The following is a 21,084-nucleotide window of genomic DNA, read 5'->3' on the forward strand; positions in this document are numbered from 1 at the left end:
ATCTCATCAGCAGTGAGGCTTGCTTGAACCAACGGTTTTTAAGTGGAGATACGGAAATGTGAAGGAGGCAAATTGGCTGCGTCGTTAGTTTGTTATTTATATTCTCTACAGTGACGCGAGTGAATATTCTGCGTTGTGGATTCCAGAGTTTGCATCGAACCAAGACCCATCTATAACAGAGGAGGCTCCTTGCTGTAACACCGCTACAGAGTTGTGCTTGCTGCTGGAAGTATCCACTCCCGGAAAACCGGGTGGCTGATGGAATGTGTAAAAATTAACCCGTAAAAACAAAGTTTTTCACTATAAATCCTTCATATGCGTGGCGGCTAGAGTCCTCTCGTCCTCTGGCTTGAGATGGCTGCCACCTGTGGATCAGATGATTGTCTGCCAGCATTAAGCAATTGGTAATTAAATATTTTAAAAAAATTCCCTAAACAGTGTCAAATTTTGGAACAAAAATTTCACGAAAATTAATTGTCACGCACAACGAGTCTGTGTGGAAAATGTCAGCTCGATTGGATCACGGGAAGTGGGTTAAAAAACGACCGAAAGATTTGCACGGTCGTAAGCAAGCAAGCAAGCACACAAGCACGCAAGCAAGCAAGCGAACTTAATATAAAGGATTTAAAAAAGGATGTTTTATGTGGAGACAGCCACGGGAGGAAGCCGACTCCTGTGCACAGTCACTGTGTGAATCCGGGTCACCTGCTTCGTGCGAACTCATGAGGCACTCGGCCCTCTTCCCGAGCCGATTACCGGTGAGCTCCGTTTCTCTTGCAGCCTCAGCACGTATTTGTGTTTATCATTTATTCAACTGTTCACCTGGAGAATCCATTGCGTCTCGTTTGTAAGGGCACCCAGAGAGGCAAACGACACGTACACAGCAAACACATATCTGAACCAGTCCTGGGCCTCCCCTAGGTCGACTCAGCTTCAAATGAGTGCCAGGTGCAATGAGTAAACATCAGAACTGGGGAGACAAAGGTGGCCAGGCGTGGTGCTGGCCACCCTCTTGTGGCGTGCCGGCCTTCATATGTGCTCGCTAACGGCACTTGCCCCAACAGTGTGTTTAGGTAAAAATGTTAGATCTTTGTCTTTGCCTGTTTGGGTGAGTGTAGCAGCTGTGTGTGTGTGAGTCTGCCTGTTGGTGGTGGGAGGTCGTGACAGGTGGATGTGTCCTGTACGATGAGAGAACACACGGGCACGGCCGGGCGACACATGGCACCACTATCCACCACTCCGACTTTTCCAGACCATTACCTCCCTCCGCCCCTCCGTGATCCTCGCGAGGGGTTAACGAGGGGAACAAACACGGGGGACGGAGCTCGGCAAGCCGGCGCTGGGGCGAGGGGGGTGTTGTCAATTGCGCGGCGATGCGTGTCCCGGTGTCCCCCCTCCCATCCTGTCCCCCCTCACCGGCCCCGCCGCGAGGGGCCTCACCTCGTCCCACTTGCGTGCTGGAGGCGACAGCAGCAGCAGCAGCAAGGGCCGAGATGGAGGAGGGGAACAGCAGCAGCCACCGCCCGGGGAACGAGACGGAGCCCGGGTACGGGATGGGCGCCTCATTCAGCACCGCCGACATCGTGGTGATCGCCGCCTACTTCGCGCTCAACGTCCTCGTGGGCGTGTGGGTGAGTGTGGGGGCGTGGGGTGAGCGTGGGGTGAGCGTGGGTGCGTGGGGTGAGCGTGGGGCCGTGGGGTGAGCGCGGAAGGAGGAGGTGAGGGAGGGGGGAAGATGATGGAGAGTGAGGGTGAGTGAGGGTCGGTGAGGGTCGGTGAGGGTGGGTGAGGGTGGGCGTCGGTGAGGATGATTGAGGGTGGGTGAGTGATTGGGGCGGTCGCGACAGGTCCAGTGATGGTGGATGAGGGTGGGTGAGGGTGCGCGACTGCTTGTCATTAAGGTAATGATTCTCTGTATCCAGGGAAGATGACACAAGACCCTTAACTGTTACAAAAACGCGCTGCTGCGTTCGGCTTATTGGGCCAATGAATGTTTAATTCGAGCCCCGTGTGCAGGAGAAAACCCACGCATGCGAGGAGGTAACACGTCACACTCCACACAGCTGGCTTGCTGTATTGCCATCCGATGCTCATCTCGTGGCCCGAGCCTATAACACCTGACGCTATTCCCACGCAGTCTCCCACACACGCACTCAGCGGGTTTCACTGCTGACGAGCTGGGGCGCATGCATTCAGTCTGCTCCGTTACGCGTTAACAGGGGGCGCGCGCCTTGGACAATGAGTCACCAATTCGTGGCCGTGAGCAGCGGCTTGTGCTGTCTCGGATTTTCATTGGCTCATTGGCCCTGCCAACTTGACAGACACAGACTTTATCTCAGATGGTGAGGTGCATTGAGCTGAGCAACTCTGTCACAAGGACGATCACAATTCATTACCCTGGGCAGTGCTGGCAGTTACAGAGCATTGTAGTTACATAGAGTTACATGGAGGTGCATAGAGTTACAGATATATCTATAGACTTACAGAAAATCGTAGGGTGGTAGTGCAAACTCGCCGGAGCAAAAATAACTCCTACATGTTCCAGAGGTACTATAGACATGACGTCCTGATGCCAGGAATCCATTAGGAAATCTTACAGAGCACCACCTAATCTGTGTCACAGAGTGACCCGTGGAAGAGGGTTTCACAGAACCTCTCTCGCAGCCATTCAAGTGGCTTTGTTGTCCTTTCACAGCAAGGGAGGGCACTCTCCCACACGTCATCCTCTATACGATGATCAACCCGATGCTCTGAATATTTAACTCAAGATAATCATTAGCGCCGTCGTGAATCATGTGCTATTTTCATTTTTCGTATTTCTGATATGTTTTTAATTCTCACAATTTAGTGGGAATTTATCCAAATGAAGGGTAATCATCGGTGGCCAGGGCTGAGAGCATCAACTTGCACAGTTCCCGTGTCATATATTACGAGCCGCGTTGCCTGGGGTCGAACCCCGGGCTCAGCGGTGTCGATCGGCGCTTTCGGATCTGGGCCATCTTCAGGGCGAGACCGACTATGTACCATTCCCTCCCCCCCCCCCTCCCCCCGGGCTCCTTGTAGTCATCGTGCCGCGTGAGCCGCAACACCTTGCAGGGCTACTTCCTCGCCGGGAGGGACATGGCGTGGTGGCCGGTAAGGTGAAGGGCTGGGTGGGGGCGGTCAGGGGAGGGGCTGGTTTGGTTCATCAGGCTTGCTTCCTAACTATGCTACATACTCTATACTACAGCTTAATTTACCCATATCTCATCTACCGCAATATTGTCTGGGCTAATACATATTCTTCCTACCTACATGAATTACACCATCCAAAAGAACTGGCCACCTCCTCTAACTACTTGGCACCATTTGCCCCAATGTTCAAGAAGCTCAATATCATACTCAAAATATGCACGTTCATCTCTAAATGCACTTAACTCCAAGACATCGTACCGAAACCCTGCAAAGTATTCTTCCAGGTTAATTCCAAATTCCATGCATACAACACAAGACACTCCGATACAACCTTCACCCTCCCCATTGCCGCACCACACAAAGTCAATTCTGCATCAGATACAGAGGTTCCCTACTCTGGAATTCCTATCTTCACATTGCCAAAATATCATCATCCCTCAATAACTTCAAGCATAGACTCCGGGTCAGCCTGATGAGCCAAACTACCCAGTAGTCTCCTCCATGTAGCCTAACTCCCACACACACACGCATAAGCACACATGCGCACGCAAACACGTCGTTTTTTGAACACTGAGTTTAACATGTTTAATTGTAATTAGTATGATTTGTTTAATCGATCGAACAATCTGTTTTGTAAAAACATTGTTATTTTTTTGGAGTGGGTTTCATATGCCCCTCTTGAGTTTCCAACCTCACTTGCACACCTTTTGACCTTGTTTATTTAAATTTGCACTGTTTGTTTTTCACTAACTATTCTTGTGCGAATAATAAAATCAACATCAAGGGAAGGGGCTGGGTGGGGACCGGTAAGGGGAGGGGGGCTGGGTGCAGGCTTGCCCCAGTGGGGTGGAGGAGCAGCAGAGTGGAGGTTGAGTTGAGTCCCCACGTCCCCCCGCGTCTGCGCAGATCGGAGCGTCTCTGTTCGCCAGCAGCGAGGGCTCGGGGCTCTTCATCGGCCTCGCGGGGACCGGCGCAGCAAGCGGCATCGCGGTGGCGGGGTTCGAGTGGAACGTAGGGACCACCCCGCGCTCCGGCAGTCTCACCCCGTACTGGGCACACACCAGCGCGGGATCTGTATGGGGCGTTGGGCGGTGTTAAGAAGACGTTAAGGGAAAGGCTCGGCTGAGTCGAGGCATTTGAAGCCGGACGGTGGTGGCACGCGCCTGTGATGCAGCACTGTGGAGTCAGTGATGGTTGGTGCATCACACAAAAGTTGTGAATTTATTTTCTGTGGGCATCGAGGAGCCATACCCCGGCTCGCCAGGAGAGGGCGGTAGAGCAACATGTGGAAGACACCTACCCCCTCACTACCCCCTCACTACCCCCTCACTACCCCCTCACTACCCCCTCACTACCCCCTCACTACCCCCTCACTACCCCCTCACTACCCCCTCACTACCCCCTCACTACCCCCCTCACTACCCCCTCACTAGCCCCTCACTACCCCCTCACTACCCCCTCACTACCCCCTCACTACCCCCTCACTACCCCCCTCACTACCCCCTCACTACCCCCCTCACTACCCCCTCACTACCCCCTCACTACCCCCCTCACAACCCCCTCACTACCCCCTCACTACCCCCTCACTACCCCCTCACTAGCCCCTCACTACCCCCTCACTACCCCCTCACTACCCCCTCACTAACCTCCCTCACTACCCCCTCACTACCCCCCTCACTACCCCCTCACTACCCCCCTCACTACCCCCCTCACTACCCCTCCCACTACCCCCTCACTACCCCCTCACTACCCCCCCTCACTACCCCCTCACTACCCCCCTCACTACCCCCTCACTACCCCCCTCACTACCCCCCTCACTACCCCCTCACTACCCCCCTCACTACCCCCCTCACTACCCCCCTCACTACCCCCCCTCATTACCCCCTCACTACCCCCCTCACTACCCCCCTCACTACCCCCTCACTACCCCCTCATTACCCCCCTCACTACCCCCTCACTACCCCCCTCACTACCCCTCACTACCCCCCTCACTACCCCCTCACTACCCCCCTCACTACCCCCCTCACTACCCCCTCACTACCCCCTCACTACCCCCTCACTACCCCTCCCACTACCCCCTCACTACCCCCTCACTACCCCCCTCACTACCCCCCTCACAACCCCCCTCACTACCCCCTCACTACCACCCTCACTACCCCCCTCACAACCCCCTCACTACCACCCTCACTACCCCCCTCACTACCCCCCTCACTACCCCCCTCACTACCCCCTCACTACCCCCCTCACAACCCCCCTCACTACCCCCTCACTACCCCTCCCACTACCCCCCCTCACTACCCCCTCACTACCCCCCTCACTACCCCCCTCACAACCCCCCTCACTACCCCCTCACTACCCCCCTCACTACCCCCCTCACAACCCCCCTCACTACCCCTTCACTACCACCCTCACTACCCCCTCACTACCCCCCTCACTACCCCCCTCACTACCCCCTCACTACCCCTCCCACTACCCCCTCACTACCCCCCTCACTACCCCCCTCACAACCCCCCTCACTACCCCCTCACTACCCCCCTCACTACCCCCCTCACAACCCCCCTCATTACCCCCTCACTACCACCCTCACTACCCCCTCACTACCCCCCTAACTACCCCCCTCACTACCCCCTCACTACCACCCTCACTACCCCCTCACTACCCCCCTCACTACCCCCCTCACAACCCCCCTCACTACCCCCTCACTACCACCCTCACTACCCCCTCACTACCCCCCTCACTACCCCCCTCACTACACCCCTCACTACCCCCTCACTACCCCCCTCACTACCCCCTCACTACCCCTCCTCACTACCCCCTCACTACCCCCTCACTACCACCCTCACTACCCCCTCACTACCCCCCTCACTACCCCTCCCACTACCCCCTCACTACCCCCCTCACTACCCCCTCACTACCCCTCCCACTACCCCCTCACTACCCCCCTCACTACACCCCTCACTACCCCCTCACTACCCCCCTCACTACCCCCCTCACTACCCCCTCACTACCCCCCCTCACTACCCCCTCACTACCCCCCTCACTACCCGCTCACTACCCCCCTCACTACCCCCCTCACTACCCCCCCTCACTACCCCCTCACTACCCCCTCACTACCCCCCTCACTACCCCCCTCACTGCCCCCTCACTACCCCCCCTCACTACCCCCTCACTACCCCCTCACTACCCCTCCCACTACCCCCCTCACTACCCCTCACTACCCCCCTCACTACCCCCCTCACAACCCCCCTCACTACCCCCTCACTACCCCCCTCACTACCCCCTCACTACCCCTCCCACTACCCCCCTCACTACCCCCTCACTACCCCCCTCACTACCCCCCTCACAACCCCCCTCACTACCCCCTCACTACCCCCCTCACTACCCCCCTCACAACCCCCCTCACTACCCCCCTCACTACCCCCTCACTACCCCCCTCACAACCCCCCTCACTACCCCCTCACTACCCCCCTAACAACCCCCCTCACTACCCCCTCACTACCCCCCTCACTACCCCCCTCACAACCCCCCTCACTACCCCCTCACAACCCCTTCACTACCCCCCTCACTACCCCCTCACTACCCCCCTCACTACCCCCTCACTACCCCCCTCACTACCCCTCTCACAACCCCCCTCACTACCCCCTCACTGCCCCCCTCACTACCCCCCTCACAACCCCCCTCACTACCCCCTCACTACCACCCTCACTACCCCCTCACTACGCCCCTCACTACCCCCCTCACTACCCCTCCCACTACCCCCTCACTACCCCCCCTCACTACACCCCTCACTACCCCCCTCACTACCCTCCTCACTACCCCCTCACTACCCCCTCACTACCCCCCTCACTACCCCTCCCACTACCCCCTCACTACCCCCCCTCACTACCCCCCTCACAACCCCCCTCACTACCCCCTCACTACCCCCCTCACTACCCCCCTCACAACCCCCCTCACTACCCCCTCACTACCACCCTCACTACCCCCTCACTACCCCCCTCACTACCCCCCTCACTACCCGCTCACTACCCCCCTCACTACCCCCTCACTACCCCTCCCACTACCCCCCTCATTACCCCCTCACTACCCCCCTCACTACCCCCCTCACAACCCCCCTCACTACCCCCTCACTACCACCCTCACTACCCCCCTCACTACCCCCTCACTACCCCCTCACTACCCCTCCCACTACCCCCCTCACTACCCCCTCACTACCCCCCTCACTACCCCCCTCACAACCCCCCTCACTACCCCCTCACTACCCCCCTCACTACCCCCCTCACTACCCCCCTCACTACCCCCTCACTACCACCCTCACTACCCCCTCACTACCCCCTCACTACCCCCCTCACTACCCCTCCCACTACCCCCTCACTACCCCCTCACTACACCCCTCACTACCCCCTCACTACCCCCCTCACTACCCCCTCACTACCCCCCTCACTACCCCTCCCACTACCCCCTCACTACCACCCTCACTACCCCCCTCACTACCCCCCTCACTACCCCCTCACTACCCCCTCACTACCCCTCCCACTACCCCCTCACTACCCCCCTCACTACCCCCCTCACTACCCCCTCACTACCCCCCTCACTACCCCCCTCACTACCCCCCTCACTACCACCCTCACTACCCCCTCACTACCCCCTCACTACCCCCCTCACTACCCCCTCACTACCCCTCCTCACTACCCCCTCACTACCACCCTCACTACCCCCTCACTACCCCCCTCACTACCCCCCTCACTACCCCCTCACTACCCCTCCCACTACCCCCTCACTACCCCCCTCACCGAACCGCGTCTTTCCGATCCTTCCCAGGCCACCTACGTGCTCCTGGCGCTCGCCTGGGTGTTCGTGCCCGTGTACATCTCAGCAGAGGTAGGGCTCCCCCCCCACACCCCCTTTCCCCTCCACCCACCCCCATTCCTTTTACCCGCTCGCCCCTACTCCCCCACTCGCCGCCTCGCTGTGTCGACACAGGCCCAAAACGTCAAGCAGCCAGCAACAAACAGCACTAAGTTGCGATACTGTACTCCGTTGGCAGTGGTGCACAAATAACACAACTCATCACATTCACCAATACCACTGTGGGGGGGGGGGGGGTGTTACAAACATGATGTATAACAGGCGACTTTTCGAGTAGGAAAGGCCATTGCCTAAAACGTCGCCCAGTAGATACATTTATTTTGAAGACCACACACAAATAGTGTCCCTGAGAAATGTGTTGAGTTTTCTGGAATAGGTTCGGGGGTTCACGCGTTTCTTGCATTGAGCAAAGTGAGTATTATTATTATTATTCTAAGAGCTTGGGGGAAAGGGACGACGATGGGAGGAGGGAATTCCACCGTGAAGCAGAGCGAGAGAAGCAGCAGAAGGGGAAGTGAGATGACCTGCAGTGCGGTGAATGGTTGGGTGAAGGAATGAGTGGATGAGAGAGTGGGTCAGTGAGCTCGGGGCTGGGAGCTCCAAATCAGGTTCGACTCCAGGTCCCAGCGAAGGGCGCGTCGCGCTGTGTGGGGCTGCAGATCGTGACGATGCCCGAGTACCTGCAGAAGCGTTTCGGCGGGGAGCGCATCCGCATGTACCTGTCCGCGCTCTCCCTCCTGCTCTCCGTCTTCACCAAGATTTCCGTGAGAGTCGCGCCCGCGTTTCCCCTGCGCCCCCCACCTCTCCCACACACACTCCGCGCACATTGCGCGCCCACCCTCCCCCTCCTCACTTCATGCTCTTGTCATGTTAGTGGCCAGGTCACTCTTGCACACGAGACTCTCTTGGGCTCTCACCTGGTTACACACTCCCTGTGTCTCCACACGAACACTGCCCGTTTTAGCCTTAACGGGTTACACACTCCCTGTGTCTCCACACAAATACTGCCGTTTTAGCCTTAACGGGTTACACACTCCCTGTGTCTCCACACAAATACTGCCGTTTTAGCCTTAACGGGTTGTTGCGGCAAGCAAGTGCTCATCTTAGCGAGCATCTATTCAGGCGAGCACGGTACGAGGTGGTGGCCAGGACCACGCCAGGCCGCATTTGTCTCACCAGGGCTGATGATTACACGCCAAACCAAGTACTCAATCAAGACTGAGTTGACTTGGGAGAGGACCTCGCCCCGTTCAGATTTTCGTCACCGTTGATAGCCATAAGCGGAGATTAAACTCGGGATGCGGGTTGATAAGAGCAGTGCGCTAGCCACGTCGCAACCAACCCCTCGCCCACCCTCGCCGCGCCCGCAGACCGACCTCTACTCGGGGGCGCTGTTCATCCACGTGTGTCTCGGGTGGAACCTCTACCTCTCCACGGTGCTCATGCTGGTGGTGACAGCACTCTACACCATCGCGGGTAAAGCCAACGGGCCGCATCACCAGCGCCATCAGGGGTGGTGGAGATGGGGTGGTGGAGTAGGGGTTGAGTAGGGGTGGTGGAGGAGGGGCGGTGGAGTAGGGTTGGTGGAGTAGGGGTGGTGGAGTAGGGGTGGTGGAGTAGGGGTGGTGGAGTAGGGGCGGTGGAGGAGGGGTGGTGGAGGAGGGGTGGTGGAGTAGGGGCGGTGGAGTAGGGGTGGTGGAGTAGGGGTGGAGTAGGGGTGGTGGAGGAGGGGTGGTGGAGTAGGGGTGGTGGAGTAGGGGCGGTGGAGGAGGGGTGGTGGAGTAGGGGTTGAGTAGGGGTGGTGGAGTAGGGGTGGTGGAGGAGGGGTGGTGGAGTAGGGGCGGTGGAGTAGGGGTGGTGGAGGAGGGGTGGTGGAGTAGGGGCGGTGGAGTAGGGGTGGTGGAGTAGGGGTGGTGGAGATGGGGTGGTGGAGTAGGGGTTGAGTAGGGGTGGTGGAGGAGGGGTGGTGGAGGAGGGGTGGTGGAGTAGGGGCGGTGGAGTAGGGGTGGTGGAGTAGGGGCGGTGGAGTAGGGGTGGTGGAGGAGGGGTGGTGGAGGAGGGGTGGTGGAGATGGGGTGGTGGAGGAGGGGTGGTGGAGTAGGGGTGGTGGAGGAGGGGTGGTAGAGGAGGGGTGGTGGAGTAGGGGTTGAGTAGGGGTGGTGGAGATGGAGTGGTGGAGGAGGGGTGGTGGAGTAGGGGTGGTGGAGATGGGGTGGTGGAGTAGGGGTGGTGGAGTAGGGGTTGAGTAGGGGTGGTGGAGGAGGGGTGGTGGAGTAGGGGCGGTGGAGTAGGGGTGGTGGAGTAGGGTTGGTGGAGTAGGGGCGGTGGAGTAGGGGTGGTGGAGGAGGGGTGGTGGAGGAGGGGTGGTGGAGGAGGGGTGGTGGAGGAGGGGCGGTGGAGTAGGGTTGGTGGAGTAGGGGCGGTGGAGTAGGGGTGGTGGAGTAGGGGTGGTGGAGTAGGGGTGGTGGAGTAGGGGTGGTGGAGGAGGGGTGGTGGAGTAGGGGCGGTGGAGTAGGGGTTGAGTAGGGGTGGTGGAGTAGGGGTGGTGGAGGAGGGGTGGTGGAGGAGGGGTTGAGTAGGGGTGGTGGAGGAGGGGTGGTGGAGGAGGGGTGGTGGAGGAGGGGTGGTGGAGTAGGGGCGGTGGAGTAGGGGTGGTGGAGTAGGGGTGGTGGAGTAGGGGTGGAGTAGGGGTGGAGTAGGGGTGGTGGAGGAGGGGTGGTGGAGGAGGGGTGGTGGAGTAGGGGTTGAGTAGGGGTGGTGGAGTATGGGGTGGTGGAGGAGGGGTGGTGGAGTAGGGGCGGTGGAGTAGGGGTTGAGTAGGGGTTGAGTAGGGGCGGTGGAGTAGGGGTGGTGGAGTAGGGGTGGTGGAGGAGGGGTGGTGGCGTAGGGGTTGAGTAGGGGTTGAGTAGGGGTGGTGGAGGAGGGGTGGTGGAGGAGGGGTGGTGGAGGAGGGGTGGTGGAGTAGGGGTGGTGGAGGAGGGGTGGTGGAGGAGGGGTGGTGGAGTAGGGGTTGAGTAGGGGTGGTGGAGGAGGGGTGGTGGAGGAGGGGTGGTGGAGGAGGGGTGGTGGAGTAGGGGCGGTGGAGTAGGGGTGGTGGAGTAGGGGTTGAGTAGGGGTGGTGGAGTAAGGGTGGTGGAGGAGGGGTGGTGGAGTAGGGGTTGAGTAGGGGTGGTGGAGGAGGGGTGGTGGAGGAGGGGTGGTGGAGGAGGGGTGGTGGAGTAGGGGCGGTGGAGTAGGGGTGGTGGAGTAGGGGTGGTGGAGTAGGGGTGGAGTAGGGGTGGTGGAGTAGGGGTGGTGGAGTAGGGGTTGAGTAGGGGTGGTGGAGGAGGGGTGGTGGAGGAGGGGTGGTGGAGGAGGGGTGGTGGAGGAGGGGTGGTGGAGTAGGGTTGGTGGAGTAGGGGTGGTGGAGATGGGGTGGTGGAGGAGGGGTGGTGGAGGAGGGGTGGTGGAGTAGGGGTGGTGGAGTAGGGGTGGTGGAGATGGGGTGGTGGAGGAGGGGTGGTGGAGGAGGGGTGGTGGAGGAGGGGTGGTGGAGTAGGGATGGTGGAGATGGGGTGGTGGAGGAGGGGTGGTGGAGGAGGGGTGGTGGAGTAGGGGTGGTGGAGTAGGGGTGGTGGAGATGGGGTGGTGGAGGAGGGGTGGTGGAGGAGGGATGGTGGAGTAGGGGTGGTGGAGGAGGGGTGGTGGAGGAGGGGTGGTGGAGTAGGGGTGGTGGAGGAGGGGTGGTGGAGTAGGGGTCGTGGAGGAGGGGTGGTGGAGTAGGGATGGTGGAGTAGGGATGGTGGGGTAGGGGTGGTGGAGATGGGGTGGTGGAGATGGGGTGGTGGAGGAGGGGTGGTGGAGTAGGGGTCGTGGAGGAGGGGTGGTGGTGGAGGGGTGGTGGAGTAGGGGTGGTGGAGTAGGGGTGGTGGAGGAGGGGTGGTGGAGGAGGGGCGGTGGAGGAGGGGTGGTGGAGTAGGGGTGGTGGAGTAGGGGTGGTGGAGGAGGGGTGGTGGAGTAGGGGTGGTGGAGTAGGGTTGGTGGAGTAGGGTTGGTGGAGGAGGGGTGGTGGAGTAGGGGTCGTGGAGGAGGGGTGGTGGAGTAGGGGTGGTGGAGGAGGGGTGGTGGAGGAGGGGTGGTGGAGGAGGGGTGGTGGAGGAGGGGTGGTGGAGGAGGGGTGGTGGAGGAGGGGTGGTGGAGTAGGGTTGGTGGAGTAGGGTTGGTGGAGGAGGGGTGGTGGAGGAGGGGTGGTGGAATAGGAGTGGTGGAGTAGGGTTGGTGGAGTAGGGGTGGTGGAGGAGGGGTGGTGGAGTAGGGGTCGTGGAGGAGGGGTGGTGGAGATGGGGTGGTGGAGATGGGCGGTGGAGTAGGGGTGGTGGAGTAGGGTTGGTGGAGGAGGGGTGGTGGAGTAGGGGCGGTGGAGTAGGGGCGGTGGAGATGGGGTGGTGGAGATGGGCGGTGGAGTAGGGGTGGTGGAGTAGGGTTGGTGGAGGAGGGGTGGTGGAGTAGGGTTGGTGGAGGAGGGGTGGTGGAGGAGGGGTGGTGGAGTAGGGGTGGTGGAGGAGGGGTGGTGGAGGAGGGGTGGTGGAGTAGGGGCGGTGGAGTAGGGGCGGTGGAGATGGGGCGGTGGAGTAGGGGTGGTGGAGGAGGGGTGGTGGAGTAGGGGCGGTGGAGTAGGGGCGGTGGAGTAGGGGCGGTGGAGATGGGGCGGTGGAGTAGGGGTGGTGGAGGAGGGGTGGTGGAGGAGGGGTGGTGGCGTAGGGGTGGTGGAGTAGGGGCGGTGGAGGAGGGGTGGTGGAGTAGGGGTGGTGGAGGAGGGGTGGTGGAGGAGGGGTGGTGGAGGAGGGGTGGTGGAGGAGGGGTGGTGGAGGAGGGGTGGTGGAGTAGGGGTGGTGGAGGAGGGGTGGTGGAGGAGGGGTGGTGGAGGGGCGGTGGAGTAGGGGCGTTGGAGGAGGGGCGGTGGAGTAGGGGTGGTCGAGTAGGGGTGGTGGAGTAGGGGCGGTGGAGTAGGGGCGGTGGAGTAGGGGTGGTGGAGATGGGGTGGTGGAGATGGGCGGTGGAGTAGGGGTGGTGGAGTAGGGTTGATGGAGGAGGGGCGGTGGAGTAGGGGTAGTGGAGTAGGGGTGGTGGAGTAGGGGTGGTGGAGTAGGGTTGGTGGAGGAGGGGCGGTGGAGTAGGGGTGGTGGAGTAGGGGTGGTGGAGTAGGGGTGGTGGAGTAGGGTTGGTGGAGGAGGGGCGGTGGAGTAGGGGCGGTGGAGTAGGGGCGGTGGAGATGGGGCGGTGGAGTAGGGGTGGTGGAGATGGGGTGGTGGAGATGGGGCGATGGAGTAGGGGTGGTGGAGTAGGGGCGGTGGAGTAGGGGCGGTGGAGTAGGGGCGGTGGAGTAGGGGTGGTGGAGTAGGGGTGGTGACTGCGTCTCTCTGGCCTCACCCCATCGTGATCCTCAGGGGGCCTCGCTGCCGTCATCTACACGGATGCGCTGCAGACGGTCATCATGATCATCGGGGCCGTGATCCTCAGCGTGTCCGGTATGCGGCCTACACTCCCTGACCCCCTCTGACTCTCCCTCTGCTTCCCCCCTCCACCCCAGTCCCTTGCCCCTCCACTCAATCCCCTTGCAACCCTCTCACATGACCCCCCTTGCTCCCCACTCGCACCTTCTCATTGGCAGCGTTCCGACAGATCGGGGGCTACGCAAGGCTGGAGGAGGTTTACCTGCGTGCGATACCAGCGCGCATCATCCCCAACGCCAGCTGCCACTTGCCGCGCGCCGACGCCATGCACATGTTCCGCGACGCGCGCTCCGGGGACCTGCCCTGGCCCGGGATGCTCTTCGGCCTCTCCATCCTAGCCACTTGGTACTGGTGCACGGACCAGGTACGCGACAGCTGCTCTCGCAGTCCTGGGACATCCATCCGAAAGCGGGCGCGAGGCCGTGGTTCCGTTGGTGGGGTGGTGATGTCGTGAATATCTGAACCGGTGCTGGGCCTCGACTCAGCAGTAAATGAGAATCCGCACTGGGAGACAAATGCCACACTACCCCCTTCTAGGTGCAAACAGCACTTGCCCCAACGCCTATGTCGGCTATACGGGTGGCCTTTGTCTGCGTAGGTGATCGTGCAGCGCTCGCTGTCCGCCAAGAACCTGAGCCATGCCAAGGGTGGCTCCATTTTAGCGAGCTACCTCAAGATGCTGCCCATGGGGCTCATCATCATGCCTGGCATGATCAGCCGTGCTCTCTACCCCGGTGCGTACCCTCACTCGACTACTCACTATCTCGCTCACAATGAATTCAATCTTTCACTCACCCCATCATTATCTCGCTCATTCGCTCTCACTCCACTCCCCCACTCTTAACTTGATGCACCGCCTTCCTCGTCCACTCAAATCACCCGCTCACTCACCCTCTCGCTTCCCTCGCATGCAATTTGCCCCCAGACTCTGTGGGCTGTGTGGACCCGGGCGAGTGTCGCAAGGTGTGTGGCTCGGAGGTCGGCTGCTCCAACATCGCCTACCCCAAGCTCGTCATTGAACTCATGCCCAGCGGTTAGTAGTGCGCCATGGAGGGTGGGTGGCACGGGGGGGGGGATGTGTGCACATAAATTTAGGAATCGGAGACGCAATGAGGCGGCGCAAAGTTTCTGACAAAATCAACTCACGACGCATAGGGGATGGATGTGTGAATACACGATGTGTACATGATGTGTGTGTGCATGTGTGTGAGCGTACACACACTGCGTGTATGTTCATTTGTGTGAGATCTTGGGGAAAAGAAAATCCCTCAGATAAAAATATGGTGCAAGATTGGGTTTACCCTGCTGGGCCTGAAGTGTCTGAAATATTGAAGGCAGTATCCACCTCCTGTGAGTGATTGGCTGACGTGCCATCTGTTAAGGAAGTGTCAAGAGCAATACAGAGCCTGAGATCAGGTTAAGCTCTAGGCAGAGGTGACCTCTCAAGCGAACTGTTGAGGATGAAATTTGTTGTGCAGTATGTTATATACGACATCATTACAACCATCTGGTCCGCAGGACAGATTCTGCATGATTGGAAGGTTGCCCTGTTGGTCCCCGATTTTTAAGAAGGGGGACCGCACAGATTGTAATAACTAATCGGGAATCTCCCTCCTTAGTGTGCCGGGATAGGTCTTGACAAAGATCATTCAACATCGGCTTGCTGAGAGGCTTGATGAGCCCAATCTGGTTTCAGACCGAGGCGGTCCTGCATAGACGCCCTACTCTCTGTCCTGTCTGCGACAGGTGTAAGAAATTATAACAGGACCTACATCTCTGCTTAATTAGTGATCCAGATTTAATTGTGTGAGAAGCTCACAGACCTTCGAAAATCTGGACATGGTCCCATTAGTGAGCTCCTCTGGCAGGCAAGGCTCCTCGAGAAGTGACGGGCTGATGTGGTACAGAATGTGGATTTGAGTGGGCTGCCGATGACTGGTACCAACGGTATTTAGATCGGCACCTGTGGAGGAGGCTCATGGAGGATGCTACGTGGCAATTGGAGGCAGTCGCCCTCCAACAACAACAGAGAGCGGAGGAGCGACGCTCACATGGAGCGAAGCTATGGGTTGATACAACGCAGCAAGTTAGCAGTGGGTCTGTTCTGTGACCTACCAATAACAGTGATCCTTCTATACTTCATGTGATGGCCTCAAAGTGCACCTAGCCTGGCACAAGCACCGTGGTGATGTGACTGTCGCTTAGTGGCGGAGAGCGCGTGTTACTGTAAGTACACTGCGTACGTGCTCGTGTGTGTGCAGGACTGCGAGGACTTATGATCGCTGTGATGATGGCTGCCCTCATGTCCTCCCTCACCTCCATCTTCAACTCTTCCAGCACACTCTTCACCATGGACATCTGGAAGAAGTTCCGGCGCCGTGCCTCTGAGCGGGAGCTGCTGCTTGTTGGAAGGTTGCGCGTGTGCGTGTGTGCGCGGGGAGTGGTGCCGCTGGGGTCCGGTTGCCTTGAGGAAGAGCGAGACGCTGGTGGTGGGAGCGACGGTGGTAGAAAGGTGTTGGGTGCGCTGTGGAGTGTTTTGTGTGTGTGTTGCAGTGTCCGTGTGCGTGGGGAGCGGTGGCGGGTCGGTTAACGCACTGCGCTTTGAAACTGGCGACCCGAGTTTGATTTCCACTCATTTCCAACATCGATAACGAATATCTGAACCGGTCCTCGGTCGACCCAGACTTAAACTAGTACCTGGCACGGTGTATAAAACATCAGCATTGGGGAGGCAGAGGTGTTATCAACCACCCCTTCCTACGCCGTGCTGACCTTCATAGGTGCTCGCTGACAGTACTTGCCCCGACAGCCTGTGTGGGCTACACAGGGGATCTGTGTCTCTGCGTGCTGCCCAGGCTGGTAACCGTGATACTGGTGGCCGCGAGCCTCGTCTGGATCCCCATCTTACAAAGCGCCAACAGCGGGCAGCTCTACGTGTACATCCAGTCGGTGACGAGCTACCTGGCGCCGCCCGTCACCGCCGTGTTCGTGCTCGCCGTCTTCTGGGAACGCACCAACGAGAAGGTGCACACGTCGTGCGGCGGTGGTGATGGTGTTGGTGTTGATGGTGATGGTGTTGGTGATGATGGTGTTGGTGATGATGGTGTTGGTGGTGGTGTTGGTGTTGATGGTGGTGATGGTGGTGATGGTGATGGTGTTGGTGTTGATGGTGGTGTTGGTGGTGGTGTTGGTGATGATGGTGATGATGGTGTTGATGGTGGTGATGGTGTTGATGGTGTTGATGGTGTTGGTGGTGGTGTTGATGGTGGTGATGGTGTTGGTGTTGATGGTGGTGATGGTGGTGTTGATGGTGATGGTGTTGATGGTGTTGGTGGTGTTGGTGATGATGGTGGTGTTAGTGTTGATGGTGGTGTTGGTGGTGATGGTGGTGATGGTGTTGATGGTGTTGGTGGTGATGGTGGTGATGGTGTTGATGGTATTGGTGGTGGTGATGGTGGTGTTGGTGGTGGTGTTGGTGATAATGGTGTTGATGATGATGGTGTTGATGATGATGGTGTTGATGATGGTGTTGGTGGTGATGGTGGTGATGGTGTTGATGGTGGTGATGGTGTTGGTGGTGATGGTGGTGTTGGTGTTGATGGTGGTGATGGTGTTGGTGGTGTTGGTGGTGATGGTGGTGTTGATGGTGTTGATGGTGGTGATAGTGATGGTGGTGTTGTTGGTGGTGGTGGTGGTGTTGTGGCAGAAGCTGATGCCCGCGTGTGCTCACAGGGCGCCTTCTGGGGGATGATGGTGGTGTTGGTGGTGTTGGTGGTGTTGGTGTTGATGGTGTTGATGGTGGGGATGGTGTTGGTGTTGATGGTGATGGTGGTGATGGTGGTGTTGTTGATGGTGGTGGTGTTGTGGCAGAAACTGATGCCCGCGTGTGCTCACAGGGCGCCTTCTGGGGGATGATGGTGGTGTTGGTGGTGTTGGTGTTGATGGTGTTGATGGTGTTGATGGTGGTGATGGTGTTGGTGTTGATGGTGATGGTGGTGATGGTGGTGTTGTTGATGGTGGTGGTGGTGTTGTGGCAGAAGCTGATGCCCGCGTGTGCTCACAGGGCGCCTTCTGGGGGATGATGGTGGGGCTGGCGCTGGGCGTGATGCGCATGGTGCTCGAGTTTGTGCACCCGCCGGGGCGGTGCGGCGAGGCCGACCTGCGCCCCACCATCGCCCGCCTGCACTACCTCTACTTCGCCATCATCCTGTGCGGCCTCAGTGCCATCGTCATCGTCGCCGTCAGCCTCCTCACCGAGCCACAGCCACGCGACCAGGTGGGTGGGTGGGAGTTGGCAGGGTGGGGGAGGATGAATGGCGTGGATGGGTTTTGCACGCGCTGAGGGTGCTCATGTGCCTACTCACACACACATATTGCCATGTCTATTCGTGTATATCTGAATTGGGGAGGGAATGGTGGCTGGGCATGGTCCTGGCCACACCACTTCCTCAGCAGTGGGGGGCTCCCGGGGGGTCCCTTGTGGCCGTGTGCACGCCAGGTGGTGGGGCTCACGTGGAGGACCGCGTCGCACAGGGCCGCGCGTCGGCGGCGCACTCTCCCCGCCACCACCACCACCCCCCCGCACAAAGGTGACCCTCCCAGGCCTGACCCAACGACCGCCGCCGCACACGCGCACAGGAAATACCCACAAAGTCGATCGCAGGTCACCGCGCTGGGGCGTCAGAGTCCAAGTTAGGAAATGGCACCGCTGCAAGTTACTCGTTTGGGACGAAGCGCACAGCAACCGCCGCCCCCTACTGGCACACGAATGCCACAGGTCACTCTTGCAAATGACTCATCCTGGTCTCGAGTTTATACAAGACTAAATACGTCATATATGTTTTAGAAATGCGCAAGTCCTTTTGCACCGAGCCCATAACACCTGGTATCCCAGGTGCCAACCGGCCTCAACGTTGCACTCCTCACGAGAGCCAGCAAGCAAGTAACATTGATCCCCTCACATTACACACTTTATTTTCCTCGCTTTGCGATTGTTGAATTCCCATCTTCGGGCCCGGACTTTCGATGTGGAAGAGCGCCGTGCCCCGCGTGAACTGGAGGCGAGGTAAAGGTGCAGCCCCGCAATGGTTCCCTTGTGCCACTGCCGGAGGAGCAGCTTCCGTGGCTGGTGTTTGCCACAGCGGACGGGCGCTCACGGTCCCCTCTCCCATCCCCGCCCACCGCAGGTTGCGGGGAGCCTGGCTGCTCTCGCCCCTGGGGGGGGGCCGGCAGGGGACTGTGCGTCGGTGATGCGGCCCCGCCGCCCCCCGCCGTGGTGGCCCCGCGGGGCCAGGCCGCGAGGGATGAGGGCGAGCGGCCCCTGTGGGCCCGGGTCTGCTGCATCAACGCCGTCGTCCTAATCGGCGTCAACATCTACTTCTACGGCTACTTCGCTTAGAGGCGTGGCCGTCGAGGAGCAGATGCCACTCATCAGCACGCTCACCGGACTCATAATTACGCACTCACTTCGGCCAGAATGATCCGACGCCCTGCTGATCTGATTGGATGTTTATTGATTAAACTCAACTCTTGTTCAGCAGGGAGCTGCCAAGCTCACACTTGGGGGTGATATTGTTGCTGCTGTGTAATTCCAGTTGAGTAATTTGCAGGTAATTTTCAGCATTGGGATATTTGGCCAATCCCAGACAACATGTGTGTGTTTTTAGCTACGAGAGGAAATCAGAAAACCCAGAGGAAACCCACGCACAGCAGGGGAAACCATACAAACTCCACACAGAGAGGTTCCCGGGTACGGACTCCGACACGACTGCGCTGCCGTCTTGCCGCCTGGTGTGCTGGTCGAGTCTGGAATGGAATCCAACTCAAAGAAGCCACACATCGCGCCTATTTATATTTTACACATCCCATCACTCATGCTAATGAGACGCTGCACTGGTCCACAGTTTGGCTTGTAAATCTTGACTCAAAGCTTTCGTGACTCAGGAATTCATATTCCTTGGGTCTTTCGGTAAAGTCACATTATTTTCTTTGAAGCTATCTACATGGCTTTACCTAAAGACCCAAATAAAATAGCTTTTGCTTGTGTTGAACCAATAATGCTCAAATGTTTCGCAGAAGGATGTGGCCAATGGAACGAATCGAGATAATCGACTGCCAATGTCCGCTCCAGCCCCACAATGCGGCAGGACACATCCCCACCTCCCAGCGAAGCTCCCCATCGCACCACTCCACGCACACGAATTCTCATCGAAGTGCTCGTTAACGTTACTGCTTACGAGGACCTTAATTGGCATTGGCGATTTTATTGACATGATGCATGTGCTTGCTAAAACAATTGGTTGTGTATGAAACACACTCCAGAAATCCAGCGAATAAAGATCCTGAGGTTCTGTCAGTGAGCAGATTGCGCATGGTTCCAGACGTCTGCAGGTACCACCTGAATCCCCAACCCTGCCCCCACCACCCACACTCGAGCACCATTGCAGTGTCAAGTCTAAAACGACCAAGTAGTGGTCCCTGGCCTTGCTGGGCAGTGGCTTGGGACATTGGCACCACGTCCGATGGCTGGCTTGGGACACTGGCATCACTGCTGCCTGGAGGCCAGCCGAGCCACTCATTCCCACTCAGAGGGCCCATTCATCAATTAGCGACTTGTTGCTCGCTGCTTACAGTGGCTGGTCCCTCACCACTCGCAGGGGCCTGTCGCGCACCACTCGCAGCAACCTGTCGCTCAGCACTCGGTGGTCTGTGACTCGGCACTAAGTGGACTGTCATCACTAAGTGGCCTTGGGCACATCGTCAGCCATGTTCAGTTTTGCAGCGGGAGGAGAGTTAACGAGGAGCTGCTCAAAGTACCTGGCCCACACAGGCCGACACTCTCCAGGGTCTGATACAAGAGATCCATCGGCCACTTTCAGAGGCCCCTCGAGGTTCACGTTTGGAGCACCCGATCGGCTGGCCAGGGGATCACCGGACACAGGTGACTTGTTCGGGTAGCCAGAAGTGATTTGTAATGAAATATGTTGCTGGTTATTGTGTTGAACTATATTGTAAGAAACTGCACAGTGGTTTTGACAGATCCAGGGCCCGTGTTTGCTCTATGGAAGAGGTGAGTCCCCGTGCACAACCGAGAACAGATGCCTGTGGAAGGGGAGTGGGTAAAGGGAGCATCGCATAAGGAGCCTACAGCGTAGCCGGCACCGTGTCCCCCACCGCGGGCAGCAGGGGGCACTCACCGCACTGCGACGTCAGACGCGGCTCACAGACACGCGAGTTTCTGAGCACAAGGCAAAAAAACCCAAACGCTAATTGGCCAGCAACGATCACCACTGTCAAAGCTGTAATAGGTATCAGGTTTCTTGAATTGAGCAACGTTGAGTTGAGCAATGAGACCGAAGGGAATTCCCAAGTGCAGCAGTGCGAGGGAAGAAGCAGAAAGAGAAGCGAGGTGACCTGCAGTGTGGCTCGAGTAGATGGGTGAGTGTCTGTGTGAGAGGGCGAGTGGGTGGGTGAGTGTATGTGTGTGTGTGAGAGGGCGAGTGGGTGGGTGAGTGTGTGTGTGTGTGTGAGTGGGTGAGTGTGTGAGAGGGCG

General features: G+C 58.7%; 1 protein-coding gene across 2 annotated transcripts; it reads left to right on the forward strand.

Moving 5' to 3' along the window:
- The first annotated feature begins 888 nt into the window (after window positions 1-888).
- Window positions 889-19,882, forward strand: SLC5A10 (solute carrier family 5 member 10). 2 transcript variants are annotated; one of them, XM_061549558.1, is made up of 15 exons: window positions 889-1,631; window positions 3,064-3,135; window positions 4,081-4,185; window positions 7,993-8,052; window positions 8,700-8,804; window positions 9,411-9,516; window positions 13,467-13,547; window positions 13,691-13,896; window positions 14,131-14,266; window positions 14,458-14,565; window positions 15,794-15,944; window positions 16,313-16,556; window positions 17,596-17,808; window positions 18,031-18,121; window positions 18,719-19,882. In XM_061549558.1, the coding sequence occupies exons 1-15, from the start codon at window positions 1,374-1,376 to the stop codon at window positions 18,928-18,930; spliced, it is 2,148 nt and encodes a 715-aa protein (XP_061405542.1). In that variant the 5' UTR covers window positions 889-1,373; the 3' UTR covers window positions 18,931-19,882. The 2 variants fall into 2 exon arrangements, with proteins under 2 accessions (XP_061405542.1, XP_061405543.1); XM_061549559.1 differs by having other exon boundaries at window positions 892-1,631; window positions 16,388-16,556.
- The last annotated feature ends 1,202 nt before the right edge of the window (window positions 19,883-21,084 follow it).

The sequence above is a fragment of the Lethenteron reissneri genome, chromosome 10 (assembly GCF_015708825.2).
Source record: "Lethenteron reissneri isolate LAM-NWPU_2019-01 chromosome 10, ASM1570882v1, whole genome shotgun sequence".
Classification (NCBI taxonomy): Eukaryota; Metazoa; Chordata; class Hyperoartia; order Petromyzontiformes; family Petromyzontidae; genus Lethenteron; species Lethenteron reissneri.